Consider the following 24,306-nt stretch of genomic DNA (forward strand, 5'->3'; position numbering starts at 1 on the left):
GGGTGGAGAATTTCAGGGCAACCCCCTTGAGTCGATAGATTGAGTTGCAATTATCATTAACAGTGAGGATGACATAACCAATCATTTGCAACCTAGTTAAAAACCCATGGCACTCTTGTGAATAAACCCGGCTTTTGTTTTCCTTTTATCAGAAATGATGGGTGCAATTGTACTCTGTCGATAGTGTCGATAGTTTTTACCTTTAGTCCCAGATTATAACCCTATTTTGCATTCAGTTTCCTTTTGAGCACGGAGGGTTCAAATTGCCAATCAATGCAGTAGTTGGATTGAAATGTGTGGCGCCGGGCGCACATTTCACAATCTATCATCTAAATTGAAATATAAGACAAAACCAAGAAGCTTCAATTTGACAATTGTACTTACCTCATGGCATAGATGAAATCAACACAGTGCAAACCTGTTGCCGTTTCCAGTGCCATAATCAAAAACAAAATATCTCACAGACTCGGATATCCGAACCGGTCAAGTTTCATGCAAAGATCAAAGTCTAAATTGGTCACAAGTAAGATATGAGAATGCGGGTTCTACCATCAATATCGTTAGTCAGGTAAGGGGTACTTTCGGAAGAGAACGTAAGGAATAATTGAGTGTGAACATTGAATAGGATTGTTTTTAATTGAAAAAGACGGATCCTTTTCACTGCCTTGTGCATTCAGTAAATTAATCATTCCAAATGAAATGGAATTGTTGTTTCGCCCACCCCTCTGTCGTCACCATCACTCAATGACCAATCCCTCCACTGTTCTCCCCCAAAAAACACTCAAAAAAGAAACACTCAATAATCCAAACAGGGACCTACATATGGTCCGTCTTTATTTCAGAGAAGAGCATATTTACCAAATGACCCACTCGACAAATACTTTTACAGCGCATCGATCAAATCTACCGCCCGTCTTAGTTGATAGTCTTCAAAAGTAATGATTCCTACAGTTCCGCTGTGAGAGGAGGTGCTCTGGCAACACAAGTAGGTAGATCGGTAAAGAAGGCATCTGGCATGCTTGCCTTCATCGGTCGAAACATTCAGTAGAACAGTGATGAGGCTACAATTAGTGTTTTGCTTGAGGCTTTATTCGCTCCGTTACAGGAAGGATGTGGAAGCTTTGGAGACGGTATAGAAGTTTATCAGAAGGATGTCCGAATTGGAGGGGGTGGGGGTTAACTACAGAGAGAAGCTGGACAAACTTAGATGGTGTTCTCCGGAACGCTGGAGGTTGAGATGAGATTTGATAGAAAACCAGGGAGGCATAGATAAGGATAGAACTTTTATCCCAAGGTAGACATGTCAAAGACTGGAGCGCATAACTCTCGAGTGAGAGGGGCAAAGTTGGTGAGTGCCAGGAACGCGTTGCCAGGGATGGTGGTGGTGGCAGACACTTTAGTGACCATTGGGAGACTTTTTAGAGAGGCGCGTGGATATGCAGGGAAAGGAAGGATATGGAACACGGGCAGACAGAGATTAGTTTAACATGGCATCGTGTTCTGCGCAGACATTGGGGCTGAAGGGCCTGTGCCTGTGCTGTAATATTCTACGTTCTACGAGTGGTGATCGAGATGGTCACGCCACCTGAGTAAACTGGACTATTGTGTGTGCCACTGTGCCAGACATCTCCAGGGCACCTGAAGATACTTCTTACAATGGAAAGGAATAAATGTTGCCTGAAATCAACAGACCCCTTGTTACTTTACAATCTAAGGCCCCGAGTCTTGCACACAAATGTGACTCATTCATCCTTCCATTGCCTTCGTCACCGGGGCCGTTTACGTCCAGGCAGAGTGCAGAAACGTAAAACTCAATCGAGAGAAATCCATTTGTTCCACAGCGCCAACATAGTTCGGAATGAGAGCCGGAAACCCCCATTGCCCTCTTGATGAAAAGAAAAGTCATTGTTTTATTTCCACTGTAGCTAGCATAAATCTAATATTTTGTCTTATGTTTAGCAGTCACTCCACCGTGGAAGTATCATTTGCTGCATATAACATCGAAGTATTTTAACATTTTAATCATTGCTATCTTGTACACGGGATGTAGGTGGTGTCAGCGTATTTGGAAACAGATTGTTGCAATTCCATGAAATTGCGCGTGCTCAGATGTTGCCCCCGGCGCCTTGATCGCGGATGTTTTCCTTCTCTGTCTCAGTCTCCGTGGTACCCTGAATATGGCAGCAAACTTGTTGTAATCGATTGGAGATACAGTTGATTTTCTCCTCCCATTCGCCCATCCTCTCAACCACTCGCCGGAAAGCAATCTCCGCTGACTCCATGTGACATAGATACTCAATGGAAGGCGGGCTCGGCGTCCTTCGATACTCTGGGGGAAGCAATGGCTTCTCTGCTCTCTGCCCGTGAACCGCCCTCTTACTTTCTCTTCTCGCCAGATCTTCGCCGGCGGTTGTGCTGTGTGATCCGCCCGGCGAAGACCCCATTGACACCCCCGACACGTTGGCAACGTCCAGTGAATCTGCCTCCTTATCCTGGCGCTTGTCGATGGAGGATGCCATGACTGACAGTCGAGGATGTGGCGCAAGACTTTCGTTCAGTGATGTTATCTAGATAGCCATTGTCCGGGCAGTCTGTCTCTGCAGGGCACTCCCTACGATTGGAAACACACAATTCTCTTAAGTTACACACGCAGGGACATCCGCCTATGTAAAATAGAGGTGGTCTGTCAATAACAATGAAAAGTGACAACATCAATTACCGCCACGTCAGTGATCATTGCATGCCTTTAGCATCAGAAGTACAAGGGACTCCATCTTCCCTTAACATTTACTTGACTTTGTCCCCCCACTTCCCTTCCACCTTTATAACACCCCCCTCCCCCCTCCCTCACAACACTACAATCAGTCGAAAGACGGGATCCGGCCCGGAACGTTCCCTATCCATGTTCTCCAGAGGTGCTGCCTGGCCCGCTGTGTTACTCCAGTACTTGATATCCTTTTATTTTGTAAACCAGCATCTGCAGTCCCTTGTGCCTCCTATTTGTTCATGGTTCACGTGCTACGTCTTCACACACTACTGGCCCGATCCCGATCTGGAGCTAGTTGCGTTCCTCCACACCTTAATGACGCCCTTATTACCCGTAGACCTAACGGCGCCAACATTATTGTCCTCTATCAACCGAGCACCGATTGACTTTAGACTTTAGAGATACAACGTGAAAACAGGCCCTTCGGCCCATTGAGACCCTGCCGGCCAGCGGTCACCCCGTACACTAGCACTACCCTACACACGACAGAGAATTTACAATTTTACCAAAGCCAATTAACCTACAGACCTGGACGTCTTTGGGGTGTGGGAAGAAACCGGAGCCTCCGGAGAAACCCCACGCGGTCACAGGGGGAACATACAAACTCTGGCGAATTCGGCGCCATTTATTCATATCAGGGACATGCGTAAGATAATACTCACCCAAGGAGTTAATCGCCTGAAATGGAATCAGTTTAATAGAAAACCTTGGCGTTGAATGAATCGTTAGAACATTGAGCGGGCGACAGCATTGCTTCTGAGTGTTCCACCATGTTAACCTAAGAGTTCTGGCAGCGCGTCGCCCTTGGAGGAAGGAAACGGACGACTTGTAACATTGTAATGATTGAGGAACATTGCTGACAGCACATGCTTCACTTGTAGCTATTCCAAGGCTGGATAAACTGATAAGAAAGCCACCACGGGTTTGCACATTGGGAGAAAAGCTCTTTATGATATGCTTAGAGGGTGACAAATTCGCCTTCGCTCGCTGTCGCTGTTATGAACCTAACAGATACAGATATTATTGGACACGTTAGAGGCAGGAAACATGCTCCCAATGTTGGGTGAGTCCAGAATAAGGGGCCACCGTTTAAGAATAAGGGGTAGGCCATTTAGAACTGAGATGAGGAAAAACCTTTTTCAGTCAGAGAGTTGTGAATTTGTGGAATTCTCTGCCTCAGAAGGCAGTGGAGGCCAATTCTCTGAATGCATTCAAGAGAGAGCTGGATAGAGCTCTTAAGGATAGCGGAGTCAGGGGATATGGGGAGAAGGCAGGAACGGGGTACTGATTGAGAATGATCAGCCATGATCACATTGAATGGCGGTGCTGGCTCGAAGGGCCGAATGGCCTCCTCCTGCACCTATTGTATATTGTCTATTGTCTATAATGGGCAGCAGATGCTAGTTAAGAGTTAAACATCTACCTCTAACATCAGGGATGAGCTTCTATCCCACTTGGTGGAGGGAGAGGAGGAGACTTGAGACTTAACACATATAGACGCCTAAAATATTAATTGCACATATTTACACGCGGGTTGTACACGTTGACCTTGCCACGACACATTCAGAACAATGAAAATAAAGCAAAACAAAATACAAAGTAACAAAACAATAGGATATCTATGTACTGCAGTTCTGTGTTGTCGTGATTTAACACATTCTGCCAAGGAATCGTACATTGCGCCAGCAAATTGACTCAAATCTATTTACAAAAATTAAAGTTCTGAAGGGAAAATACAAAGTGCCGGAGGAACTCGGTGGGCCAGGCAGCATCTGTGGAGGGAATGGACAGGCGACGGATTGCGTCAGTCTACAGAAGTATGCTGGCCCGAAATTTCGCCTGTCCATCCCCTCCACAGATGCTGCCTGGCCCATCGAGTTCCTCCAGCATTTTGTATTTTTCTCAAGATTCCAGCAACTGCAGTTCCTTCTGTCCCTAAAATCTATTTACGTAATTGAACCTGGTGTCACTGACGACGTTCTACAAAACCTTGCCTGTTCACCACATGTCCTTTGTTTATCCTCGCTATTTTTTCTTTGTGTCATAGAATCATAAAGTCGTACGGCGCGGAAACAGACTCTTCGGACCAAATCGTCCATGACGACCACGATGTCCCGTCAAAGTTAGTCCCATCCACTACGTTTCGCCTATATTCCTCAAAACTTTTCCTATCCATGTATCTGTCTGAACGTCTTTTTAATTGTTGTTCATTGTACCTCCTTCAAGTACCTCATCTGGCAGCTCGTTCCATATATCCACCACCCTTTGTGTGAAAAAAGTTGCCCCTATTATATCTTTCCCCTCTTACCTTAAACCTAAATCCTCTAGTTCTTGACTCCCCTACTCTGGATAAAAGGCCGTGTGTTTACCCTTTCCATTTCCCTCATGATCTTATACACCTCTGTAAGATTATTATCCACCTCTGTAAGATTACCCCTTATCCTCCTGCTTTCCAATGGATTTGCTCCTGCCCAAACTCTCCCTGTAGCTCTGGACCTTGAGTCCTTGCAACATCTGAAATTCAAAAACAATTTCAAAAATAACTTTGGATTATAAATGTTGCATAATAGTACAACTAGTTTCTTTTTTTATTGAGGGGTGACTTTGTTTTCGACAACGTTATCAGAAAACAACACGTTCTCTTTGGACCGAAACAGTTAGTATGTTCTTTCCAGAACGTTGATTACCCATCAATGCCACGTCAGTGGCCATATCAGTTTGCTGTCAGATAACTTTATTACCTGATGTTCAAACCCTAGTCCAACTAAACTGGCAAAAGTGAGCGGCGGGTGGGTCAAGCTGAACATGGGGAGATGTTGTTAAGCTGAAAAAGGTACAGAAAATAATTACTATGATGTTGCCAGGACTCGAGGGCCTTAGTTATAAAGAGTGGTTGGGCAAGCTCGGAGTATGTTCTATTCAGCGCATGAGGCTGAGCGTTGATATTATAGAGGTGTATAAGCTCATGGGGTGAATAGATCGGGTAAATGCACAGTCTTTTACCCTGGGTAGCGAGATGGAGGACCAGGGAACATAGGTTTAAGGTAATGGGGAGGGGAGGATATAATAGGAAACCGAGGGGCAACTTTTCTACGCCAAGGGTGGTAGGTATATGGACAGAACTGCCGAGGGATGTAGTTGAGACAGATACTACTACAACGTTTAAGAAACATTTAGATAAGTACATGGTTAGGACAGCTTTAGGGGAACATGGGCCAAACGCAAGCAAGTGGGACTAGTGTAGATGGGGCATGATGGTCGGTGTGGGCAAATTGGGCCGAATGGCCTGGTTCCGGGCTGTGTAACTCTATGCCTCGATGACACTCCCTCAGGCGGTTCGTGCGGCGATCAAACACCCAAACATGTTCAATGCCCAGATGCGATTTCTGTATTTGTAACATTAAACGTAAGCACGTATTCGCTTGCTGGGTTAATCTTTCAAATTGCTGCAGTTTTTCAATTATAAAGTAGCGAAGCATTCTTCTTTTGGACGTACAGAAATTAATTGTGTTTAATATGTAGACGTGAAGATTAAAGCGACAATTGACCATCGGCTCCAGAAACTGCAAATGTTGAAATCTTGAGCAAAAGACGAAGTGCCGGAGGAACTCAGCGGTCAGGCAGCGTCTGTGGAAGACATGGATACTCGACGTTTCAAGTCAGGGCACCTGTTCAGCCAATCGTCCAGAATCCAGCGAGTTTTTACTGGAATCAAGTGAAATCCAAACGAGCAAGATAGAGAGTATGCGGGTGCAGGCAGCAAAGCAAAGGCAGGCAACGAGAACTCAGACCATAGAGTCAAACAAGGGACTACCACCTATCACACCTGTCTGAAGAAGGGTCTGGACCCGAAACGTCATCCATTCCTTCTCCCCAGAGATGCTGCCTGTCCCGCTGAGTTACTGCAGCATTTTGCGTCCATCATCAATCACACTCCAGTCTCTGTCTCTATCCTTCCCATCTCCACCACCTGGCTCCACCTAGTCCTCATCCCTCACCTCACCTAGTTCCACTTATCGCCTACCAGCCCCTATCCCCCCTCCCCATCACCCCTTTACACTAGCCATCTTCTCCATACGTTCCCTGCCCTGATGGAGGTGCACGCCCCTGCACTTGGACTACCTGCCATGCTTGGTTCTACCTGTCCACTCTTCCAGCTTTCTTCTCTCCAACCACCCCTCTCCCACCCCCTCCTACGCCCCATGACCATCTGAAGTCTCGACCGACAAAGTCGCCTGGCCCAACCAGAGATGCTGCCTGGCCCGCTGAGTTACTCTAGCATTTTGTGTTTTGCGCGGGATTCCAGCATCTGCACTTCGTAGACTATCCCATTGACTGCACTGCTGGACCTGCTGGCTTCCTCCTGTGTTTTATTTGCTGCACGTTGGCTGAGGTAATTGCAGACTGGGAATGCTGTAGGTTTAAATCATTCCCTAGGACCTACGATAGGATGGTGCAGATGGTGCACGAAGCAACATTATTCTTTCAGAAAATTAGACCGTATAACAGGACCATCGCCATCCTGGAGCCCATGGAAACCCACCACAACTGCTGCAACCTCTTACGCAATTGAAGGAGGTACAATCAAGCTTCTGAAGCAATGGAAGACCACAAATAAGAGAGGCCCAAAGCAGTCACTTTGGCAATAGAGAGAGCTACTTTGACTAGTTCTATCACGATGATGTAAGGGTTTTCCTCCTGCAACGGCTATGCCGGCATTAATCAGGTTGGGTGGGAAGGAACGTCAGATGCTGGTTTACACCGAAGGTAGACACAAAATGCTGGAGTAACTCGGCGGGTCAGGCAGCATCTCTGGAGAAAAGGAGTATGTGACGTTTCGGGTCGAGACCTTTCAGACTCAGGTTGGATCTGAAACCAGTGACCGAGAAGAGGCGCTTTCACCATCCGAGATGGGCGAGGTCCCTGTGAGTTAGTGCCAATGCGGCAGAATATACGCTCGCGTTAGAAGAAAAATCACGACATGAGGAACTGCAGTTACTGGTTTACAAAAAAATAAGACAAAGTGCTGGAATAACAGCGAGTCAGGGAGCATCATTGGAGAACATATACGCAGGGGACGTTTCGGGTCGGGACCCTTCTTAAGATTGATTCTGATAGGGGAAGGGGCGGGAGCTGGAAGAGAGGAGGGGCAGGGCAAAGCCTGGCAAGTGATGTGGATATAGGTGAAGGGAAGAGGGGGTTGATAGGTAGATGGTTGGACAAAAGGTGCGAGATAAAAATAAAAGGGGGGCGAATTGTGAATCCAGGAAAAAAAGAATATATGTGGAAGGGAAAAAATGCGAATGAATGGGAATGGGTCAAGAGACAAGAGTCGAGAACATTTGATCGTCATATGTATCGAAACAGAACAATGCGTGGCGGCTCAGCGGTAGAGTTGCTGCGGACCCGGGTTCCATCCCGACTACGGGCGTTGTCTGTACGGAGTTTGTACGTTCTCCCCGTGACCGCCCGGGTTTTGTCCGAGACCTTCGGTTTCCTCCCACACTCCAAAGACGTACAGGTTTGTAGGTTAATTGGCTTGGTGTTTGTGCAAATTGTTCCTCGTGTGTGTAGGATAGTGTTAATGTGCGGGGATCGCTGGTCGGCGCGGTTTCGGTGGGCCGAAGGGCCTGTTTCCGCGCTGTATCTCTAATTTCTTACAGAAGGTCAGCCTGATCTCCTGGTTGCGAACCATTTTAATTCCCCTTCCTATTCTCAAACTGACCTTTCTGCCCTGAGTCCCCTCCAGAGCAAAGGGTGAGGCCACGCGCAAACTAGAGCAACCGCACCTTGTATTCCGCATGGGAAACTTACAACCCAGCGGTTTGAAGATTTGTAAAATTCACTGTTCATACCTTTAGGTTGTGAGCTTCACAATTCGCACGTCTTCTATTCTTTCTCTCACAATTTATATCGCGTTATATCTGGCCCATGTGTCCAACCATCTACCTAACCAAAAAAATCCTTCACCTGTACCTTCAAGGCGTTGGCCTGGTTCCACCTTCCTTCCAGCTTTCCCCTCCCTCCACCATCATCAGTCTGAAGAAGGTTCTCCATCCGAAACGTTACCTATCCATGTTCTTCACAGATGCTGTCTGACACACTGAGTTACTCCAGCACCTTGTGCGCTTTTTAGTTGAAACATCGCGTTTTGTAAAAAGCTTTTGGAAACGTAGCCGGAATATCTCACCTGAAACTGCGGACCGAGGCAGGGCGACTGAGGAAGGATACCTCCGGCGGCAATGGACACAATGCAGAAAACTGCCGCTACCCTTACGCTGGGTGATTTGCTAAAGGTTTCGGCGTTGTTCGTCAATGTTCGCGGTATTTGCCACGTCCACTTATCCGTTCAACGCGGAATCCGGAAGTTGTTGCCTTTGCCCATCCAGTGGGGATGCTGCTGCAACGAGTTAAACGACCAACTCCTGAGGTCTTCCTACACTTTGCTTTTATTTGCAACAGATTAGAACAAGTGCAAGTGGTAATAGAGTCATAGAGTGATACAGTGTGGAAACAGGCTCTTTTGCCCAACTTGCTCACACCGAGCAACATGTCCCAGCTACACTAGTTCCACCTGCCTGCGCTTGGTCCATATCCCTCCAAACTTGTCCTATCCATGTGCGTGTCTCACGGTTTCATTAACTTGGAAAGTCCCAGCTTCAACTACCTCCTCTGGCTGCGTGTTCCATACACCCACCACCCGTTGTGTAAAAAAGATACCCTTCGTATTCCTTTTAAATCTCTTCCCCTTCACCTTGAACCTATGTCTACTGATCTTCGATTTCCATACTCTGGGCATGAGATTCTGTGCATCTATCCGATCTATTCCTCTCATTATTTTATACACCTCAATGGACACCCCTCATCCTCCTGCGCTCCAAGGAATAGAAACCCAGCCTACTCAACCTCTCCCTATGGCTCAGATCCTCTAGTCCTGGCAACAACCTCGTAAATCTTCTCTGAACCCTTTCAAGCTTAACAATATCTCTCCTATAACATGGTGCCTAGAACTGAACACAATACTCTAAATGCGGTCTCACCAACGTCTTATACAACTGCAATATGACCTCCCAAATTCTATACTCAATGCTGCACTATCTGGAAAGGAATGTCTGTGGCCCGGGACGGTGGGAGGGGAAGAGGTGAAGGAGAGGCGTCGCAACGTGCACAACGGGTAAGCGATACAGAAAGGCAGGTGGACCACCTCTGGCCCATGTTTCCCGGGGTTTGTTTCCGCTTTTTAACATCTGCAGTATTGCTTCAATTTTCATATCTGAAACATAAACAAAGTATATGTCAGAAATGCAAGAGATGTGAAGGGTGATTTGGGAATGGCGAGTTTAAGAGAGTTGTAAAGAGTTGTTTAAGAACCTCCAATGTAATAACCACAAAATACGACGGACCAAGGCCACCGGGGGAGACTCTGGACGCGAACAGAAACGCAAAGATGATATTTGACATTCTATCTCAGAATTGTTTTCGTATACTCTCTATTGACTCCATTAACATCAGCCCATCTCTGCTTCAAATTCAGTGAAAACTGAGCTGCCAAAACCAGGATTAAGAATCGGAAAGATTTCCATCTCTTTCGGGTTTGATGAAAGTCCCTCGTCTGAAACGTCGTGTTTCTGTTTCCACATATGCCGCCTGACCTGCTGCGTGTTTCCAGCGTTGTCTATTGTTTTATTGGGTGAGATGTCCTTATTCAAGTCGTTAGGTCTAGCCTGCAGATCTGGTCCCATCGCCTTAACATTAACATTGGGAGTTTCTTGTGCTGACACGAGGAACCGCAGATGTTGGAATCTTGTGCAAAACACGAAATGCTGCAGGAACTCAGGAGATCAGGCAGCGTATGTGGAGGGAATGGACAGGCGACGTTTTGGGTTACACCAATTGGAGTTGGGGGAAAGCTGGAAAATAGATGTGGGATGGGGGCAAAGCCATGGGGTCACAGAGAGAGTGCACACCTCCGAGCTGAGGTGTGACAAGTATCCCAGTGGGTTATTTTAGTGTCGTTACCAAGAGCTTAAGTTAGTTTAGCAGGAGATGAAAAGCGGAGAGCCGAAGAACAGAAGAAATAAAAGGCATAAAATGAGTAAGATGACTTGGAACATGGGGAACATTAAAGTTAGAAAATAAAAACAAAATGCTGCTGCAGACTGCAACGTAATGTTTTATAGCGAAATGCAAGAACAAAACTAGTTCAAAGAGAGCAATGCTGGAGAGTGGGAGTCTGGACGAAATGTGGTTTACAACGGAAGACTTGCAACCTGAGTTTCCTGGTTACAAAGTTTCTGACGAGAGAGAAGGTTCGAGGGGGTGAGGGGAGTTCGCGATATTGTCGAAAGAGGCAGTAACGGCGCTCAGAAGATATGACGTGAGAAGGATCGTGAATAGAGGCTTTATTGGATGAACTAAGTAACAAAATTGTATTCAAAAACACAAAGTGCTGAAGTCCCACGTCCCTTCCTCAGACCTCACAATTCACGCCTCTTCTCTCCTTATCACAGTCTATTGCCTCCTTTTCATTCCAGCCTATGCCAATTACTCTGCCCATCTGATAATCAATCCACCCCCGCCCCCTCACCTGTATCAATTTGTCACTTGTCGATTTTCCCCGCTTCCACCTCTCGTCCAGCTTTCTCACCCCGACTGCAATCAGCCTGAAGAAGGGTCCTGACCCGAAATTGATGGCGATGGCCCATCCGCGTTCTCCAAAAATGCTGCCTGACCGGCCATGTTATTCCAGCACTCTCGGGTTTTTTTTGCTCAATATTTCTGCATCCGCAGTTCCGTGTGTCTAAATAAATCGTATTATTGATTGGGCAGCTAGGCCAGTGGCAAGCGCCGGACAGATCAATCACCAAAACTGCAGACAAAGCTTTGATAACCATTGTTCTGAAAACTGTTTAAATATGGTGTTCTACCTGCTGAGTATTTGTAGATTTTACGCTTTTATTGAAATTACAGATATTTAATATCTGGAGGGGGTTTTTTTGTTGCTTTTTGGTTCCTTTCTAAATTTAAGGCGGTTTAAATTACTGTCTGAAAACCACTGACTATTTTCAGTGACAACTAAGAATGCAGGGGAGAAGGCAGGAGATTGGGGTTGGTCGACCATGAATGAATGGCGGAGTAGGCTCGATGGGGCGAATGGCCTCATACTGCTCCAATGACTCAACAACTTGTGAACTTTTAATGCAACTTTCAGGACTCAACATCGAATTCTCCAACTTTAGATAATGCCGTTTCTGTTGTTGCCAGAGTCACCATTTCACTCACAGTAACACACAGGACACAACCTCTGCAACACGATACATAGATGGAGATGCTCCGTCTGGTTTTAGCTGCCTCTCTAACTGCCACAGTTGGTTATCCAGTTTCCTTATTTCCTACATTACCAGCTCCCACTTTCGTGGAACGAACTTTCTATTTCTTTCCAATTTCTGCGGAAACGCTGTGGCCGCGAAATGTACATTGTTTCTTTTTCCGCATGTGCCACCTGGCCTCCTCCGTTCTTCCAGCATTTTATGTTTATTTTTCAGATTTCCATCAAATACACTTTTATTTTAGTTATGTGTCCTCTCCCCTCTTGCAGATTGGGTGTACAACCATGTTAAAGAATAGTCTTTGTTTAAACTGGCAACTTTCACGTTCTAAAGACAACATTGAAGTACACATGTGCGCTCTGAAATATCGCCAGCTTGGCTATAGCCTCGAATGCCGCGCCTACAGAGGATTCCCCAAATAGCATACGAACGCTGGCCGCACAACAATCTTAATATTAATCACACAAAATATGATTAAACTCAATTATCCAGAGAGACATTGCCTCCAGCATCCACAAAGTTTACTGATTATCATCTCACTTCACACCTGTTTACCAAGAAACAATCTTTCTATTATCCCAATGGGATGGTTTGAGTAATGGGCGGTTAAAGCGCACCTGGCTTGTTTACCAGCCAACATTTAAATAGACACTCAGCTGCAGTACCGTGTTATACTTTCCAGCGGTATTGAGAAACTGTTTTGACCTTAACAATGTTGTCTCTTGCTATTTGGACCTTGTCGTTCCTCTGCTCAATCCAAGCAATGACTCCAGCGACCGAAACAACGTGCAAACTGCGAGAAAAGTTTAATCCTGGCGTGTCTCAACTTGGCGATGTCATCGTGGGCGGTTTATTCCCGTTACATTTCAGAACGGCTCCCGTGTATAACACGTTTCGCAATAAGCCCCAGCCGGTTCGCTGCCTCCAGTAAGTAAGTTTATCAGTTATTTTAAGCTCACGCAGTACGGCAGAGTTCCCTGAATTCGCGCTCCAGGGTTGAAGGTGGAGGCAGATAAGATAGCAGCATTTAAGATGCTTTTGGGTAGGCACATAGATATGTAAGGAATGGGGGGATATGGGTTATGCGCAGGTAGATAAGAGACAGTCTTGGCATCATGTTTAGTACGTACATTATGGACAGGATAGCCTTCCTTGTGATGTATTATTCAATGTTCTATGAGTTTGAAGGGTCGCGACTAGAAATGTCGCATGTCCATTCCCTTCACAGATGCTGCCTGGCTCGCTGTTTTTCTCAATACTCCAGAATCTGTAATTCCTTGTGTCTCCATTCTCAAATGTTTGTTTGTGGAATAATTCTAAATTTTTCTTTTTCTTCCACAAAGAAAATTCAGGAGTCTGAATGAGTCAAGTCAAGTCAATTTTATTTGTATAGCACATTTAAAAACAACCCACGTTGACCAAAGTGCTGTACATCTGATTAGGTACTAAGGAAAAAATGAAACATACAGTAGCACGCAAACATAACAGCACATACAAAACAGTTCACAGCGCCTCCTCAATGAGCCTCAAACGCTAGGGAGTAGAAATAGGTTTTGAGCCTGGACTTAAAGGAGTCGATGGAGGGGGCAGTTCTGATGGGGAGAGGAATGAGGAACTTCGTATACCCATTCCCTCCACAGATGCTGCCAGATCCGCTGAGTTCCTCCTGTACATTACTCAAGATTCCAGCGTCTGCAGTTTTTAGTGTCTCCGCAAACGTTGAATCGTGATGAATGGACAATTTCAGTTAACCTCTGCCGTCTGTGTGTTTCGTTGGCTGAATTTATATTTTCTTCCCTGGGATTTGAGGATGTTGAAAATATCATAATCCGGGCACCTTAATTGAAGACTAGGTTGTTGTCTTCCTCTTTGGTTTTGACACCATGTTGTGTGGTTCGTTTGTTCATCCCCCGCGCCTCTCTAACCAGGTAATCAATTTATGAAACATATAAGGGGTTCAGTTTCAACCAAGGGCGGCAAAGTCGTAGAGCCAATACCTCGCAAAGTCAGAGACCCAGGTTCGATCTTAACCTCGGGTGCTGACTGTGTGGAGTTTGCATGTTCTCCCTGTGACCGCATGGCTTTCCTCCGGGTGTTCCGGTTTCCTCCCACATCCCAAAGAAGAGCCGGTCTGTAGGTTAATTGTCCCTCTGTAAATTGTCCCTAGAGAGTAGGGAGTGGTTGGGAAAGTAGGATAACATAGGAATTGTGCAAAGGGGTGTTCGATGTTCGGCGTGGACTCGGTGGACCAAAGGGTCTGTTTCCATGCTGTGTCTACAAACCTAAACTATTTGCAGGAAAGGCTCGACGTTTACCGTAACACGTGGTTGTCTGACTTTCTTTGGAAACAACTTATTTTAGTGCAGTGTAGGAAAGAACTGCAGATGCTGGTTTAAATCGAAGATAGACACAAAAAACTGGAGTAACTCAGCTGGACCGGCAGCATCTATAGAGAGAAGGAATGGGTGACATTTCGGGTCGAGACCGTTCTTCAGACTGATCTCCAGACAGTGCCTGTTTCCTGAAAAGGAGCCGTCGAAAATGTTTCGTTCCGATTGTATTTTACAGCATTGATATTATGAATTTCTTATCAGTAAAGTAGAATCATAAAAGCACAGAATCGTGCAGCATAGAAGCGCATCATTCGATCCATATCGACCGTGATGCCTAAGTATGTAAATCCCACCTGCAGGCGTTAGACCCATATACCGCTAGATCTTTGTTATCCAAGTACCCGTGCAAAAGCCTCGCAAACGTTGCAGTATTATCTGCCTCCGCCACCACCTCGCAACTAGTTCCAGATATCCACCACCCCCTGTGTGCAAAGCCCGCTCTCCCGACCTCCTTTAAACTTTTCCCAACACACTCAGACTCGTACCGTCCTAGTTATAGACTTTGTTTTTAAAATGCAAACTGGTCATTTGCAATCACAATACCGCCAGACTTTTAAGAATTTGTCTGAAGAAGGGTCCGTTTCCGGCTTGTCGTCTATCCATCTCCCTCCACAAGTGCTGCCTGACCCGCTGAGTTCCACCAGCACTTGGTGTTTTGCCCCTACTACAGTGCAATGGGGAAAGGGGAACACTGCGATTATCTATTCCATCATTGCCTCTCATCATTTCATACACTTCTGCAAGATTACCCTCAGCCTCCTACAATCCAAACCCAGTCTATACAATGATGGAGTAACTCGGCAGGTCAGGCAGCATCTGTGGCGCAAATGGACAGGTGACGCTTGCCTGCAGTCCGTCTGTCTTTTGTGTTTTTTGTTGTTTTTGTCTGAATTGTAGTTTTAATATGATGTAGTGTTGTATGTTATGTTTTGGGGGGGGGGGGGGGTGGGAGGGAACGGGAACTGTAACATTCTCTTTCCCGAACGGAGACGTGACCTTTGTTCTGTGTCGTGTCTCCGTTCCCGTTGCGGCCTACCACCGGCCATGCACCTGGGACCACCTGGGGCTCTGGTTCGCAGAGCCCACGGCCCGGACTCACCACCTGCGGCGCTGGCTGCCTGCGGATGCTGCGGGAACGGCTGCGACTTGTCTCCGGAGGCTCTGGCGCGGGCCGCGTGGACGTCGGAAGCCCGCAGGCCCCTGGATGGGGGCCGACATCGGGAGCTCCGGCAGCGGCAGAGGCAGCGTGTTCGCCCGCCCCGAATCGCGGGGCTTGGGTCGGCCCGCCACGGACCTTTCACCATCCGGCGCGGCCTGAAATAGGCCGCGGGATTTTTCACCGCCCAGCGGGGGCTTCAATATCGGGAGCACCGACCGCCCCGACGTGGCAACTCCAACAGCCTGACCGCGGGACAAGACGGCAGGGAAGAGAAAAAGACATTCTGGCCTTCCATCACAGTGAGGAGGGACTGGAGGAGACTCACTGTGATGGATGTTTCTTTTTGTTTGGTGTTAGTTGTGATTGTATGTGTTATTGCATTTTTATTGATTAATCTTATTGGTCTTATTGTTCAACTGCGGGTAATGTTTCATTTCACTACACATTTATGTGTATGTGACAAATAAACGACTATTGACTATTGGATCGGGACCTTTCTTCAGACCCTTTTTTCCTTGTAACTACCGACCTCCATGTCAGCCAACATTCTGCAATTCAGACAACATCTTGGTGAACTTCTACTGCTCTCTCTCTCTCTTGCGCTCCCGCGTCCTATGAGAGTTGGTGATCAGATTTACACACAATACTCCAAAGGCGCAATCTAACCAATGCTTTGAATGACTTTACAACTCTTATGTGTTTATCAGGTTCCGACACAGGGAGCTCCGCTGGGCGCACACGATGATCTTTGCAATAGAGGAAATAAACAGGAACGCTCAGCTGCTTCCCAACCTAACCCTGGGCTATCAGATCTTTGACAGCTGCCATACACACTCGGAATCACTCAAAGGAGTCCTCAAATTATTGAACAGGGAAGATGGTCCTGAATCAAGCTCCACTTGCGCGAATCTCCCCTCGGTCTCCATCGTGGTGGGAGACGCGGCATCGTCAGAATCAATCGCCGCGTCCCGCCTGCTGGCTCCATTCCACATTGGCCTGGTAGTGTATTGGTTGGGTTATTATTGTAACGTGTACCGAGACAGTCACAAACTTTGTTTTGCATGCTAAATTTAGCATTGTAGCGCATCAGTTCCATAGACAAGTTAAATGTCTGGAGAACGTGAATCGGAGACGTTTTGAGTCCAGACCTTGTGGGGGTTTTGAGACTGACTGTGGTGGGGGGGAGGCAGGTCTGGTTCAGTGCTGGTTGGGGCACAGGGAAGGGGGGGGGTGGTCGCTTTATCAATCAGGCATGCCAATCCTGCCCATTTCATCCTTGCACATTTCACATCTCCCATCGGGAGGAAGGTACAGGGAGGGGTTTGCAAACTATAACGTCCAGGTTCAGAAACAGCTTCTTTCCTACAACCATCATTAGTTGTAGGCTATTGAACACTACAACCTCCAAATAGACTCCGAACTATGTAGACGGGGGCATTATTTTTAACTTTGCACTGTCGTTGTCTATTTATTTGGCTGTTTTTTAACATATATACTGAAGATTTTGTTGTTTATTCTTGGTTTTACAGAGTACAACGTTTACATAGAAACATAGAAAATAGGTGCAGGAGGAGGCCATTCAGCCCTTCGAGCCTGCACCGCCATTCAATATGATCATGGCTGATCATCCAGCTCAGTAACCTGTACCTGCCGTCTCTCCATACCTCCTCATCCCTTTAGCCACAAGGGCCACATCTAACTCCCTCTTAAATATAGCCAATGAACTGGCCTCAACTACCTTCTGTGGCAGAGAATTCCACAGACTCACCACTCTCTGTGTGAAGAAATGTTTTCTCATCTCGGTCCTAAAAGACTTCCCCCTTATCCTTAAGCTGTGACCCCTGGTTCTGGACTTCCCCAACATCGGGAACAATCTTCCCGCATCTAGCCTCTCCAACCCCTTAAGAATTTTATATGTTTCAATAAGATCCCCCCTCAGTCTTCTAAATTCCAGCGAGTATAAGCCTAGTCTATCCAGTCTTTCTCCATATGAAAGTCCTGCCATCCCAGGGATCAATCTGGTGAACCTTCTCTGTACTCCCTCTAAGGCTAGAATGTCTTTCCTCAGATTAGGAGACCAAAACTGTACACAATACTCCAGGTGCGGTCTCACCAAGGCCCTGTACAACTGCAGCAGAACCTCCCTGCTCCTATACTCAAATCCTCTTGCTATGAATGCTAACATACCATTTGCTTTCTTCACTGCCTGCTGCACCTGCATGCCTACTTTCAATGACTGGTGCACCATGACACCCAGGTCACGTTGCATCTCCCCTTTTCCTAATTGGCCACCATTCAAGTAATACTCTGCTTTCCTGTTCTTGCCGCCAAAGTGGATAACCTCACATTTATCCACATTATATTGCATCTGCCATGCATTTGCCCACTCTCCTAATCTATCCAAGTCACTCTGCACCCTGCTAGCATCTTCCTCGCAGCTAACACTGCCACCCAGCTTCGTGTCATGCGCAAACTTAGAGATGTTGCATTCAATTCCCTCGTCCAAATCATTAATATATATTGTAAATAACTGGGGTCCCAGCACTGAGCCTTGCGGTACCCCACTAGTCACTGCCGGCCATTCCGAAAAGGACCCGTTTATTCCTACTCTTTGCTTCCTGTCCGCCAACCAATTCTCTATCCACCTCAACACTGAACCCCCAATACCGTGTGCTTTAAGTTTGTACCCCAATCTCCTATGTGGGACCTTGTCGAAGGCCTTCTGAAATTCCAGATATAACACATCGACTGGTTCTCCCTTATCCACTCTACTAGTTACATCCTCAAAAAATTCTATAAGATTCGTCAGGCATGATTTGCCTTTCATAAATCCATGCTGACGTATCTGTTGTGCTGCTGCAAGTAAAAAAATAATTGTTTTATTTTGGGACATATGACAGTAAAACACTCTTGACCCTTGAAAATAGTTTGAGAAATTATGTTCGATTTACGATGTAAAACGTGCGTTCACTTGCAGATCAGCTATTCTTCTTCCTGCACCTGTTTGAGCGACAAAAGCGAGTTCCCAACCTTCTTGCGGACGGTCCCCAGTGACGCCGTTCAGATCAAAGCGCTGGTCCGGCTGGTCGGGCGCTTCCATTGGGCGTGGGTGGGGATCGTGGCCGAGGACAGCGAGTATGGCCGCTTCGCCATATTATCGTTCCTTGAAGAAGTTTCAAAATTTGAAACATGTATCGCGTTTATTGAATTTATCTCCGCGGCAAGCACGAGATCTAAGTTGGTCCAAGTGACAGAGACCATGAGAAAGTCCTCTGCTAAAGTGGTGATCGTCTTTACGTTTGAAAGCGACACCGTGTCTTTGGTGAAAGAAATGCGGCTGCAGAACATCACCGACGTCCAGCTCGTCGCAAGCGAGGGTTGGATCACATCAGCCCGGCTGTGGACGGAAGAAACGCGGGAAATATTTGCTGGGACTATTGGGTTTGGGATCAGGAGGGAGGACATTCCTGGTCTGAGAGAGTTTCTCGTCCAAGTTCACCCGTCCTCCGCACCCAACAACCCGTTCGTGGAAGAACTGTGGCGAGAGGTTTTTGGCTGCAGCGTGGAAACTTCCAATGGGACTGTGAAGGGGAACGCGGCCCGGTACCAACCGTGTACCGGTACCGAGAGCCTGGAGGCGGTTGAGAATCCGTTTACCGATGTGTCACAGTTAACAATTGCCTACAATGTGTACAAAGCGGTGTACGCCATCGCGCACGCCCTTCAGAACTTACAATCGTGTGAAAAAGGAAGAGGGCCCTTTGTCAACAAAACTTGCGGCCAAAAGACCAACATTCTACCTTGGCAGGTGAGTAACAGGCAGCTTATCCAGCATGGTAAAGCTTCCACAAAGGTTAGACTGACCTTCCTCAAATATAGCGATTTTAAAATGTAGAATCGAAGAACTGCAGATGCAAGTTTACGCACAAAAATACACAAAGTGCTGGAGTAACGCAGCGGGTCATGCAGCATCTCTGCAGAACATGGTTTTCTATCCATGTTCTCCAGAGATGCTGCTCGACTCGCTGAGTACTTTGTATCCGTTTATAGATAAAGACTTTAAACCCCGGTTTAAAAAAAAGTATTTAAATAATTTTGACAAAGAAACTAAATTCCGGAATCTTGTGTGGAACGCAAGGATAACAGCGAGTCAGGCAACATCTCTGGAAACATGATAGGTTACTTTTCGTGTCAAGACCCCTTTTTCAGACCGAAGGTAGTAGTGGGAGGAAAGCTGGACAAAAGAGATGGCGGCGGCACAAAGTCTGGCGTGCGAAAGGTAGATAATTGTATGGTCTTTACAGCTTTTGCACTATCTCAGGAAGGTGCAGTTCACCAATCAGTTCGGAGAGCGAATCAGCTTTGATGAGAACGGAGATCCCATCGCTTCCTATGACATGATAAATTGGCAATGGCGGCCGGATGGCTCCGTTGAGTTTGTGAAAGTTGGATATTACGATGCCGCCCTCTCTGCTGGGGAAGAATTCGTCGTGGATGCAGGCGGAATCATGTGGCACGGATCTCGACACAGTGTAAGCAACGATTTCAATGATAAATGAAGAAAATCGCTTTACAATGAGTCGTAGATTTTTTTCATAGGTGTATATCCTTTTAAAACCTGTACGACAAAGCAGTCCAAAGCAGTACACAATCATGAGAGGAATAGATTGGGTAAGCACCAGAGTAGAGGAATCGACCACCAGTTGACATAGGGTTAAGGTGAGGGGAAAAAGATTTAATAGGAACCTGAAGGCTAATTTATTTTACACAAATGGTAGTGGGTAGATGGAACGAATAGCCGGCGGAGATAGTTGAGGCAGACACGTTCGCACCGTTCACGACACATTTAGAGAGTTACCTGGATGGGATAGGTTTAGAGAGATATGGGCCTAATGCAAGCGGGTGAGACTAGTGCAGATGGGATATGTTGGTAGGTGTCGGCAAGTTGGGCCGAAGGGCCTGTTTCCACGCGGTATGATCCTATGACTATTTATTCTCGGAGACACAAGAAACTGAGATGTTCGAATCTTTAGCAAAATACAAAATGCTGGAGGAACTCAGTGGGTCAGGCAGCATCTGTGGAGGGAATGGTCAGGCAACGCTTCGGGTCGGGACACTTCCTCATACAGACTTTTGGATTATTCGGAGCTGGAGAACTTGGGTTATTGGGAAACCAGTTGGGCTGGGGCTGTTTTCCCTGGAGCTGAGTGGCGGAAGGATGGCTTTATAAAATGAGGGCCAGCAAGGTTAAAGTGAATGGACGCAGTCTTTTTCCGTAAAATGAGGTCTAAAACTGGAGACCATTTGGTTGAGGTGAGAGGGGAGGGATTTCAAGGGGTTTGAGGGGCATATTTTTTTTCGCACAGATGGTGGTAGGTACATGGAACGAGCTGCCAGTGGCGGTAGCTGAGGCAAGTGCAACAGCAACATTTAAAAAGCTTCTGGACAGGTAAAATGGATAGGAAAGTTTTAACCTGGAAGGAGTGCAGAGAAGACTTACGAAGATATTGTCTGTACTTGAGTGCCCTAGCTACAGGGAGATGTTTGGCAGGCTAGGACATTATTCTTTGGAGTGCATGGGGCTGAAGGGTGATCTTATAGAGGTGTATAAAATCACGGGGGAAATATATATGAATGAACAGTCTTTTACCCAGAGAAAGGGAACCAAGCACCAGATGGCTTAAGGAGACAGGGGAAAGATTTAATATGAACCTAAGAGGCATTTTGTTTTCACGAAGCGATAAATGCTCGCAAAAAGAAAATTCTATGTTTTTTTAAAATGCATCGGTGGGGTAACCAATGAGGATATTTTTTTTGCTCAGGGTGGAAATGTCAAAAACTAGAGGACATGGCTTTCTGTGAGAGGGGTGAATTTTAAAGGAGATGCAAGTTGTTTACACAGAGGGTGGGTGCTGGCAACGTGCTGCCAGGGGCCAGGGGCCAGGGGCCAGGGGCCAGGGGCCAGGGGCCAGGGGCCAGGGGCCAGGGGCCAGGGGCCAGGGGCCAGGGGCCAGGGATGGAGTCAGATGCATGCAGGAGACTTTTGGATAGGCACATGGAGAGACATGGATCATGTGCAGGCAGGTAAGAGTTGGTCTTGGCATTATGTTTGGCACACAGATTGTGGGCGCGGGGCCTGTTCCTGTGCTGTTCTATGTTCTATAAGCCATTGTTCCAGGTGGGTGTGAGTCAGTGAAGGGCGTCCTGTGTCCGCAGGTGCCAGTGTCTGTCTGCACCGAATCCTGCGCTGCGGGTACAAGGAAGGGGGCCCGGCAAGGACAGCCCATCTGCTGCTTCGACTGCTTACCGTGTTCCGAGGGAACGATCAGCAATCAGACAGGTAAGTAGCGCTGATCACACGTTGATGGAATTTAACATGCAGATGAACGCGAAGCACCAGCTCAAGGCGACTCCGGCAGGTGTGAAGTATTGCACATTGGGCTAACGAACCTGGGCAGGGCTCACACAGTAACTGCTGGAACCCTGGAGGTGGGGGTTAGGGGAGGGGGGGGGAGAGAAGCTGGAAGAAGGTAGGGGCAGGACAAAGTGTAGCAGATCAAAGACCCGAGATGTCAGAGTACAGGAAAGTGACTCATCGGGTGGTGAGGAAGGTACACTGGCAATCATTGGGAAGGGTATTGATATAAAAGTTGGGGCATCATGCTGCAGCTGTACAAGTCGGTGATGAGACCACACTTTGTGCAGTTCTGGTCGCCCAGCTACATGAAGGATGTTATTAAGTTGAAAAGGGGGCAGAAGAAATTCGCCAGGATGTTACCTGGACCGGCGGGCTTGTGTTATGGGGAGAGGTTGGACAGGCTGGGAGTTTTTTCTCAAGGTAGAGGGTTGTAAAACTAGAAGGCATAGGCAAGAGGGGGGAGATTTAAGAGGGACCTCAGAGGATCATTTATCTGAAATTAGCTGCCCGAGGAAGCTAAAGAAGCCACAAGAAGACACAAGGTGCTGAAGTAAATCAGCATCTCTAGATGCTGCCTGGGCCGCTGAGGTACTCCAGCACCTGGTGTTGTTGATAACCCAGCGCCGAAAGTCCCTTGTGTCTAAGCTGGAGAAGCGGAGAATAATGGACAAATATATGCAGGCAAAATATAGTAGTTAACTGTGGTTACTTTATCTGTTCAATTTAAATGGGACTGCCCCAACATGCCGACCATGGGCATGGTGGGCCAAAGGGGTCTGTTTCCGTGCTGCCTGCCTGCTCAATTCATTTCCCCTTCCACAGATTCCACGGAATGCATGAAATGTCCTATAGACTACTGGTCCAATGACCGAAGGGACGTTTGCGTTCCTAAACAAATTGAGTTCCTGTCGTTTGGAGAGAGCATGGGAGTGACTCTCACGGCTATCTCCCTGTGTGGGGCCTGCACCACGGGAGGGGTCGTGGCTGTCTTCTTGCGCTTCATAAACACGCCCATTGTCCGGGCCAACAATTCCGAGCTGAGCTTCCTGCTGTTAATCTCCCTCATGCTCTGCTTCCTTTGCTCAATCACCTTCATCGGTCAGCCAACACCCTGGTCATGCACGATGCGCCACACTGTCTTCGGCATTAGTTTTGTCCTGTGCATCTCCTGCATCCTTAGTAAAACTCTGGTGGTCCTGATGGCGTTCAAAGCCACCCTACCGTCCAGTAACGTGATGCGATGGTTTGGACCGGCCCAACAAAGGTCAATTGTCTTCATCTCCACGATGATCCAAGTTATTGTGTGCGTGGTCTGGTTAGCTACGTCCCCACCATTCCCCACTCAAAACACCCAGTATCAAAGTGCAAAGATCATTCTGGAGTGTGCAGTGGGTTCCACGCTCGCTTTCTGTTGTGTTTTCGGTTACATCGGGCTGCTGGCATGCGTATGTCTGATTTTAGCCTTCTTGGGACGAGCCTTGCCGGACAAGTTCAACGAGGCCAAGTTCATAACCTTCAGCATGTTGATCTTTTTCGCGGTCTGGCTGACCTTTGTCCCAGCATATGTCAGCACTCCTGGGAAATATACGGTGGCCGTGGAAATCTTTGCCATTTTAGCGTCGAGCTTCGGGCTGCTGAGTTGTATCTTTGTTCCCAAATGCTACATTATCTTAATCAAACCGGAGGAAAACACGAAGAAACAGATGATGGGCAGGGCGGAGAAATTGTAGAACGGTCCACGTGTAGCCATCGCACCGATTCCCTAAATCCTCCTCCTTAATCCTTTTCTTTTGCTTCCCCATTATCATGAAGCAGCTCTGTAGGACATTGGTTAGGCCGCATTTGGAGTGTTGTGTGCATTTTTGGTCGCCCCCATTACAGGATGTAGAGGTATGGAAAGGGCGCTGAAGAGGTTTACCAGGACGCTGCCTGGATTAGGGGGCATTAGCTATAGGGTGAGGTTGGACAGACATGGATAGTTTTCTGTGGAACGCGGACGGTTGCAGGAGATCTGATAGAAGTATATAAAATTATGAGACACCTTTAAATCAGGCATGCTTATGATTTTATTTAATACTTGCTATTGATAAACCGTGCTTCTTGTATGCCGTCCTCCATGTGTTTGTAGAGTAATCACGTTAAATATTCGTTCTATTCCAGTAATTACAATACATTATTTTTGTTCAAAAGACGAGTAGATTCATCAGCTTGAATAGATTTCCTCTGACTTTGCAGGGACT

The 24,306-nt window shown here is 47.0% G+C and overlaps 2 protein-coding genes across 4 annotated transcripts in view; one reads left to right on the forward strand and one right to left on the reverse strand.

The window, feature by feature from the left end:
* Positions 1-872: 872 nt before the first annotated feature.
* LOC144599175 (uncharacterized) overlaps positions 873-24,306 on the reverse strand; it is a 33,093-nt gene continuing 9,659 nt past the window's right edge. Inside the window, exons 1-3 of one of the 3 annotated variants that reach the window (XM_078409914.1) lie at positions 8,958-9,188; positions 3,430-3,570; positions 873-2,611 (exon numbers count right to left, since the gene is read on the reverse strand). In XM_078409914.1, coding sequence (XP_078266040.1) covers positions 2,106-2,519 — 414 coding nt within the window. In that variant the 5' untranslated portion in view covers positions 2,520-2,611; positions 3,430-3,570; positions 8,958-9,188 and the 3' untranslated portion in view covers positions 873-2,105. Of the gene's footprint in view, positions 2,612-3,429; positions 3,571-8,957; positions 9,189-24,306 lie in introns of those variants that run through there. The other 2 variants (XM_078409913.1, XM_078409915.1) reach the window with 2 other exon arrangements.
* LOC144599174 (extracellular calcium-sensing receptor-like) lies at positions 12,809-23,796 on the forward strand. Its single transcript, XM_078409912.1, has 6 exons — positions 12,809-13,023; positions 16,356-16,647; positions 18,626-19,456; positions 19,953-20,180; positions 21,865-21,988; positions 22,889-23,796. The coding sequence occupies exons 1-6, from the start codon at positions 12,809-12,811 to the stop codon at positions 23,794-23,796; spliced, it is 2,598 nt and encodes an 865-aa protein (XP_078266038.1).

Source organism: Rhinoraja longicauda, chromosome 13 (assembly GCF_053455715.1).
Source record: "Rhinoraja longicauda isolate Sanriku21f chromosome 13, sRhiLon1.1, whole genome shotgun sequence".
Lineage (NCBI taxonomy): Eukaryota > Metazoa > Chordata > Chondrichthyes > Rajiformes > Arhynchobatidae > Rhinoraja > Rhinoraja longicauda.